The 8,479-nt window shown below is 45.2% G+C and overlaps 2 protein-coding genes across 2 annotated transcripts in view; one reads left to right on the top strand and one right to left on the bottom strand.

Moving 5' to 3' along the window:
* The window catches only part of LOC104527032 (MORN repeat-containing protein 5), a gene marked incomplete at its 5' end in the record, with an annotated part of 13,158 nt that extends 10,952 nt beyond the window's left edge, over positions 1–2,206 (top strand). Inside the window, one exon of the mRNA XM_010170645.1 lies at positions 2,127–2,206. Coding sequence (XP_010168947.1) covers positions 2,127–2,206 — 80 coding nt within the window. The remainder of the gene's footprint in view (positions 1–2,126) is intronic.
* Positions 2,207–6,627: 4,421 nt separating this feature from the next.
* The window catches only part of LHX6 (LIM homeobox 6), a gene marked incomplete at its 5' end in the record, with an annotated part of 5,034 nt that continues 3,182 nt past the window's right edge, over positions 6,628–8,479 (bottom strand). Inside the window, 2 exons of the mRNA XM_010170644.1 lie at positions 6,628–6,648; positions 8,414–8,479. The exon at positions 8,414–8,479 is cut by the window's right edge and continues 38 nt beyond it. Coding sequence (XP_010168946.1) covers positions 6,628–6,648; positions 8,414–8,479 — 87 coding nt within the window. The remainder of the gene's footprint in view (positions 6,649–8,413) is intronic.

Below are 8,479 nucleotides of genomic sequence, written 5' to 3'. Positions count from 1 at the left end.
CCTGCTGCAGCCCTGGGTGGAATCTCTGCCTCTGTAAGGACTGCGTGGTCTTTAAGCAAGATTCAGTGCTCATCTTTTTTAATTTCCTTTTTAGCATATTTTTCAGTGTTTATTTTCTCCTAGTTTGTACTCAAATAAGAAAGGTGCAATTCAGAGGGTATTTTGTTATGGACCTATTGATTCATAGGCATAGGGAATAAAAAAAAGACATCATGCCAGTGAAACACAGAAAGAGCTGGACTTGGCTAGTCCATTTTTCTGCCAGTAAAACGAGCCTCGAGCTGAGCTGTTGGAACAATGGCAGCACAAGTGTCGTCCCCAACCCGCTCACAGGCACTGGGGTGCTGCTCACCCCCAGCTCCCTCGAGCCAGCACCCGCGAGTGGGAACTGAGGAGGGGTTGGGAGGCACGAGGCAGCGCTTTGTCTGGAAACCAGTGACTGTACACGAAGAGTAAACTGGCTCTGAGGGAGAACCTCCTGTGATTCACCGGCCTTTCTGTCTGCTGGTTGGGAAGGGTGGCGGACAGTGCTGCTGTTCCGAGAGGGAACACATGCCTTGGCATGCGATTTCCTTAAGCCTGTTGTCACCAGGGTGCCAACAGAGCTGCCCCTGAGCAGCACCTTAGGAGAAGCAAGGGCCTGTGCCCAGTTTACTCAACCAGGAATGAGAAAAAAAGGAGGGTAGCATTAAATTTTTTAAAAAAAGACAAGACTGACTTGATTCAAACCCCCCTGCAATCAATGAGATTAACCCCCAAGCTCGAAGACTTGTGCATCAGACCTGATTTGTCACATCGCCTTCTGTGAACTTTCACTCCTTAGATTAGCACAACGTCATTCCCAGGACCTTCCTACCTTCTGCATTTCCAACGCTACGATGTCACTTTAACTTAAAGGTACAACACCACAATCAAAAGATCGCCGTGAAAATTCGACTCCTTGCAAGCAACACGGTTCTTTCTCCGTCTATTCTGACCCACCACAGCAGGGCACTCAGCTGTGTGGGGCAGCTGGGTAAATCAACTGTGCCAAGAGACAGTCACACTACCAGGACCGCAGCCCCCTGGGCTCCATCCTTCTTGCAATCACCTGTTCTGTCAGGAAATAAGGGCTGCTACAAACCCCTTAAAATGTAGATGGAGGCAGGTTAGACACCCACATCACAAGCAGCTGATATCAATTTGTTAAGACAGGTGGTAAACACGAGAAGCAGCTCTCGTACATTTCATTTATATAAAAATAAATACAGGTATTGTTTTAAGTAATACTTTGATTTTTTTTCTTTTTTCAAGGCTTTTTGAAGTTTGTATTTTCTGGTCTTTTACACAGATCTCTTTTCCCCCTACACAAACACAAAAGAAAAAGCTGCACAACACTTTTTGGAGACAGGAGTGTTTAAATCCCTGGAATTAACATTTGCCAACTTATTTTTTTTGTAAGCATATGCAAAATTTCTACTCAAACTTTGCTGGACAGTTGGTGTCCATTGTCTTTGATTTTTTTTTTTTCTTTCCACACTGTCATTATGCTCTGAGAATAAATATGAGAGACATGAATACTAACAAGGGACACAGGAGATGGTCTAAAATACATCTATCAGCCACTATATCAGCTTATCGATACCTGTCGTAACATATATTCCAAAAACAGAGCTGAAATAAAAGCTGGAAGACAAGAACCTAGGTCTTGACTATAGATTTTTCTTCACCCTCACTTTCCATAAACCAACAAGCAATGCAGACACAGCATTCAAAAACCATTCATCTTCATTTCTGATAATTTCAACACATCTATCTCCTGCACATCTCTTGCCAAAAAGTAAAAAAAAAAAAAAAATACAATATATACGTGGGAATCTCATAATTCCACCCAAACCAATCTTATCAGACAGACAAATAGCGAGCCATTGCCATAGATCCAGTATCTCCTGCCTTCACAAATTACACCACAATGGCACACAATCTTTCAGAGAAACAAACAAACAAATGTGTTCTAAGAGGTGCCCTTGGCTAAAAATGGATTTATTTCTCAAAGGAAAAATTGCCTCTTTTCGCAGCACCCTATAGTGATGCAAAGAGCAGAACTGACGTGGTGATGTTTGGTATTCTCTTTATCTCCCTTTTAGATGATGACGAGCACGAATGGATCATTCGGACCTGCCGGAAAGCTTGGGATGAAACAACTGAACCTCAACCAAAACCATGAACACAGTTCTTGCTAGACAATAATATTCCAAAGCAGCTGATCCAATTCACAATAAATCTAATTTGTCCTCTTGGATTTGTCTCACCCTTTCCCTCGACAGGAATCTAATCTTTTTGTCATCTTTGTCAGCACAAACAAAAATGGCAATAATCATTTAATCTGTCACGCTGAGAAAAAGCCCTGGAAAAAAAGACTGTATTCACAGTCGTATTCCTGAGAGGTGTGCGGTGCGGCGCACACACACGTTATTAAGCCTGAAAACAATTCGTTTAAAAGAGTGCCTCAGATTCAGTGTTGAAGTCATTCAAATCCATCTTAATCAACATTATTTTCCCAGATTTTTAGTTAGCTGTCCTGGTGAATTCCTTTCCTCTCTTTTCGCTCAGTACTTTGATATTGATTGATCATTGTAATAATGTACACCAGAGGTATTCTTTAATGACTGGTTTGCTAACTAGGAAATTATATCCATTTACTACGAACGTTTGTTGAACTCTCCTGAAGCCAGAGTTTAACAAAATAATAAAAGAGGAAAACTGGGTGGGTTGCTGCTTGATTAGTAAGCCAGAAAGTATTTAAAAATAAAATAAAATGGAATTACATCATTTTCTGGATGTAAGTGCCAGCACTTCTACTTGCATTAACTTTATTTATTACACAAATAAGACATTTACAAAGCACAACATTAAAAGTATGTAACAAAACAGACATTGGTTTTACAAAAAAGTGCTTACAATTTAGTTTTACTTTTTTTTAAAATAAATATTAGTCTTGACTGTCCACTCATTCAGAGAAATTTTTTTTTCTATTTTTTTTTTTTTTTAACCATTGTAGCCAAGACATGCAGAATTGCAACATGCTACAACAAAATGATTGGTGGAGGAAATAAAATGCATGTGTCTATAGTTGGCATCCTACAGATATCCCACTGATTGATAGTAGTGCAGGGTTGGTTCCCACTCCCCCGTCCCAACTAGTAAGTTGTGTAAGCACCTTTAGCTCGGGCGTTGGGGTTCACCAGCATGAGCCAAAAATAAAAAGAAAATTGGGAATAAACCTGTAAACCATTCCACTTTCAGACCCCAGCCATATTTAATTACCTTATTAAACTGGAGTGAAAAGCCTTTCACTGGCTAGATCTTCATTGGCTTTTTGTCTGCAAAAGGTTTTGTAAAGAGCAACTGGAAAAGTTGAGTATGTGGCGTCTGCATCGCTGCACCAGGACCCATTTGGCAATTATTGAATAAACTAAGAAAATGAGAATTATTTTAATTTTATTTTTTTCTTTTTTTTTAATCTACAGACAGGAGATGAATGCAAATGACCTGAGATAAGGTTTGGTTCAGTGGCAACAGTCAGTGTGAAATACGTTGTGAAACAATGTATTGAATAAATTAGAGGATTTCTTACATTCTTGGTACAGTTGAGTATTTTCCATACACACAATTAGCTCTAAAACTGCACAAGCTGAATTGCTTCCAGTTTTTGCAAACAATTTGGGCTTTAATATAAGCAGAGCCTGATTTCTCAATTAGCAAAGCTGCTCCTGGCTACTTATGGGGGACAGTGCCCCAGGGCAGGTCACCCCACGGGTGGTGGAGAGGCCGCTTCCACCATCCGTGGAAGGAGAGCGGCCCCTGCTCTGCTTCGCACTCCAGTCCTCCCAGTGGCACCAGTCACAAAAACGCTGACGTACAGTACATTTCACAAGTGGGGTTTGGTTTTTTTTGATCAGGAACTAAGTCATTACTTAGCAAATACACATTTAAGAGTTTCCCTTTCATTGCACCGCCGAGACAGAAGAGAAACGCATCAAACCGTTTTCTCCCTTAACAAAAACAGTTGTGGAAAGCTCAAGTATTGTGGGATGTCAAGTGACAGCCTGAAGTCTCTCCTCCAGTCTGAAATGAGATAGCTACCCACTGGTTTACGGCACTAATTCCACAACTGAACGCTCACTAGGATGCACGAGCACAAACAGAGAAGGAAGTCGGGCCCCAGTGACCCTGCTGACCACCACCAGCATCTCCAGGCTATCGCGTGTGGACACAGCAACCCGCTCCGACCTCACGGTTACCAACGCTCCACAGCCAACAGAGGGAACACCCGTCCTGTGCTCATTGCTAAGGACAAGGAGAAAAGCCACTGCAACGGGTACAACTGGTGACTGTCCCCTCCCCAAGGGGACATTTCTGCAGTGGTGGTTCCAGTCAGGTGAGGCACACGGGAGTGCCTCGTCACTGGCCACACACTGGAAATGGTTATTCGCACGTCAGGAGGCGACAAGAATACTTTGTGGACTTAATTTCCTCTCTCCTTTCAAATGTTGTTTTAAATCAGGGATAGAGCTGCTGGCTGCAATTAGACAGAATACTGGCCTGACTGTCCAAGGTATTGCCATCGCTCTTCCTCCAGAATTTTTAAAAAATATATATACAACACACACACAGGTATATGTGTGTACATATATATATATATATATATATTTGTTCCAACAAATGTCAATGCATGCTTGTACTCAGTTACTTCTCATACCAAGAGATCTTGGTGGCCACCTTGGCAGACATCCATATCTCCTTACTCCGTTCCCCGTGCAGTCAGCGCGGCGAGCTGGAGCCACAGGTCTGGCCATCGGTGTCACACGGAGCTCGGGGGCACGGTCAGGAGAAGGCTTGCTCGCTGTGTGTGCAATGCAGGCTGGCCAAACCAGTGGGATGGCTGCCCACCTGCCTGATGTTGGAGACTGATCCAGGATCTCCCAGAGAGAAAAAACATGTGTATCTACAGTTTGAATTAAAAACAAGTTATGTAACGGATGGACTCCTGTCTTCTGCTCCTCAGGCACAGTTCGGTCACCTTCACGCACTAACTGTGGCTCATAGTGGGCTTTCACATTCTTGGAAACGTGGCCTCACAGACACTTAACAGCAAGACAGACCCATGTGCTGGCATGGAGAGAGGTTTCGTTGCAGACCTGCTCTTGGCTCGGTGCAAACTGAGAAGGGCTGGCAAAGGTTTCTTGTTTACTCTTCGTTATTACCGTCAATGAAGGATCATTTCGGAGTGTTTTCCCCCGATTTGGGGCCAGACTGCTGAGCGCTTCCTTTGCTGTTGCAATGAGCCCTGTGGTGCCTGCCCCGCCGGCAGCAGTCCTCCTGGGCTGTGCCTTCCTCCGAGGACTTGGCAGGAGCCACAGCCGCACTCCAGCGAGGAGAACAACAGCAGGGCGGAGAGAATCGGAGAGATGCTGCCAGATAAAGGAATATCCCATCACGGTGCTGTCCGCTAGCGACTCTTCCTGCTGGCCTCACTGCTGTTGTCTCCTTGTTAACTGCTCTCCAGTTTCTACCCCACTGTTTCCACCGACTGAACTCGGGTCCACGTCAGGGCAGAACATTTCTACACATTTACGATCAGCTTCCATTGAGGATTTCCCAGTCCCAGTGTATGGAGAGTGAGTGTGTTGTGTAGATACATTCTGAAATCACCCATTTGTGATCCAATATGACTCCAAGGAAATAAAATAGCTTGTTAATAAAGAACAAGAGTAAAAAATAAAAATAAAAAATAAAAAAGATTTGGCAGATGGCTGTGAGAGGAGAGAGATAACTCAGTGCTCTAAGAACAAGTCAGCAATCCAAAGCTTCTGAGTGCGAAACCTGGCTCTGCCACCAACCCCCACAGTTCCTCTCTGTTTAGGACATCTTGCTTTTCCCTCCTATAAAATGGGGGGAAAAACACTAAGATTTACTCACCTTAGAGTGATCAACGGACACGTGATTCTAAAGCACTTTGAGGAGGAAGAAAAACTGCCTATTTCCAGCTGGCATCGTGTTTTCCACTTAAACTCAGCTACCCACGGGTTTGGCTCAGGAAGGTCTGTGTATATATCGAGTTGCTGAGCCAAAAAAGCCCATTTCAGATTTCACACATGCAAGTGGAAATAAGGAGGGATGTCCGGGACCCGACAGCGCTTCACTGGTGCAAAAAGAGAATCAGGCCAAACCACGTCAATTCCTCCTTCCTTTACGTTCAGAGGTGATCATCGACCCCCCCTGAGACTCAGCACGTTCTGGTTTGTTCATATTCCCGTGGGTCTGGGAGCAAGATTTGCAAGCACAGTAGAGTCACTAATTTTGCCTGTGTCTGGCATTGCCTTGGAGAGACTCACGGGCATTCTACAAGTCCACAAGAAACAAGTGAAAAATGTAACTCTGCACTCAACACACACATACACAGAGTGTCGCTGGAGAAATAAGAGTGGATGTTAGGTGCTGGTCAATGGCAGTAACTGGGAAGGCTGGATCTGAGTTTCTCCTGCATGACTGGTCAGAGTTGCCTTGGGCTGGACGCTGTGTTTCAGCGGCTGAGGGGCAGTGGTGCTGGTAGAGCCATGGGCAGATGAGGAAGAGTTTGCGCAGTCAGTACTGAAAGAGGATGACCTAGTGAGAAAAAGCGGAACCGAGCGTTAGCTGCTTTCAGAGACAGCCAGCCCTCGCAAGGGAAACGTGTTTTCAGGGACCAACAGGACAGATGGGTCCCACGCCGTGGCAGTTGATTCCCCATGGAAAACCCCTCTCTGGAAGCACTGTCTGCCCGAGAGCTGCCAGCCCTGCCCGTGGGTCGGAGCGTGGGAAGGCAGGCGCTGGGGACGAGGATACAGGAGGTAACGGGACTATGGCAGCTCGTGGTCTGACAGAGGTGCACCTCCAGGCACAGCTTTAGCTGTGAAACTATCACATACTGGGCAACCCAAACCCAGGAGTTACTTTATCTGCTCTGTCATGTAGCAGCTACCAAGAAAGCTCAAGACCACTACCCACTGGTCCTTACTCTATCCACCTCATTTGTTAATCTGCTCAGGCTTCCCTCAAACCACTGCTGCTCACTGCTTTGTAAATACAGCCCCTGTCCTTGTCATCACTCAGGAGAAGCAGCCACTGAGCTGGTCACAACTCGGTTCTTCCACAGTGGCTGTGCTGGGTACCCCGAGAGGAGTGGGGTGTGCATCCCACGTCCAGAGGCAAGCACAGACGTGGCATTTATATGTGTTTTCCCAGGATCTCAGCTATCACTGCTTTTAAAAAAATTTAGATGTGGAAAAAGAGGGTGCTTCAGGTTTCAGGAACTCAACATACAAGTCATTGTTTGGAAAAGGAGCTGGTTGGGAGGCAGCTCCATGTCCTGAGGACCCAGTTCTGCAACTGCTGCGAGCAAGTAATTGCATTTAAGTCACAGGAACTACTTGCTGCAGTGAAGTTTCTCTGAATGACAGAGCACCAGGACTGTAAAATAGAATTTTCTGAGAACTCTCCAGCTGGCTGTGCAGATATCGTGACAGAATGGCAGCATTTAGATTGACAAAGTAACTTGGCTGTACCCCTGCTTGTGCTTATCGAAACAGAGCTCAAAAATCTGCAGTTGCTGCACTGAATAGAGAGATTTGAAAGGAGATGCTGAGAACTTCTAACAGGGAAGATGAAAGCTAAACCCAGTAAGAGCTGCCAAAGGCTCACTGTTGCCTTGAAATGAAGCCACTTAAATTGAGATCCTAAATAACATCTTATGAGCTTAAGCGTGTTTCAGGAGTCTTGCCCCCAGATAAGCTTTGTGTTAGAACAGGCAGCGACTTTAAGTGCTGAACAGAAAAATATCAATATGCAATACTGTTTCCTGGCCAGACGTTGTGAAATAACATTCCCACTTCAGGTATCGTAACAGCCAGTTGTTATTTTTTTAAGCAATACTGGAATCCCCAAGAAAGGAATCTTTCTTATTAACTCATGGAAAACTGGGAAGTTGGCACACGCTAAAGGTCCTGTTGTTAACAGCCAGTCGCTGTTTGCGCGGCCAAGGCGTGCAGACAACGGAGGAGCGGAGCAGAACAGAGCTCATGGCACACAGGGAGGGGAGGGACCAGAGAGAGGAGCTGAGTGAGGCAGGAGGATGGTGAAAGCCTTCAGTGAACACAGGCACAGCAGCCAGGGGTGCTTAGTGACGGACAAAGCGATGCCATTCTGACCAACAGCTGGTACATCAATCTAGGGCCACCAAAACTAAGCAGAGACACATGAGTGGGCAGCAGCTGCCAGAGTTCATGGGGAAGCAGAGATGTTGGCAAGAGACAGCAGTGGCAATGAGGTTACACAAAAATCTTTGCTACAGTTGAGGTTTGGCCCCAAAGTCAGAAACAGAGACTACAATTACCTTCTCACCCCTATTAGATAGTGGTCCTTCCATGTCTGCTTTGAGGTGCACTGGTGGAGCAGTGTA

Source organism: Antrostomus carolinensis, unplaced genomic scaffold (genome assembly GCF_000700745.2).
Source record: "Antrostomus carolinensis isolate BGI_N321 unplaced genomic scaffold, ASM70074v2 scaffold2126, whole genome shotgun sequence".
NCBI lineage: Eukaryota > Metazoa > Chordata > Aves > Caprimulgiformes > Caprimulgidae > Antrostomus > Antrostomus carolinensis.
The sequence above is the reverse complement of the archived record's forward strand: the minus strand, read 5'-3'. Positions and strand labels throughout refer to the sequence as shown.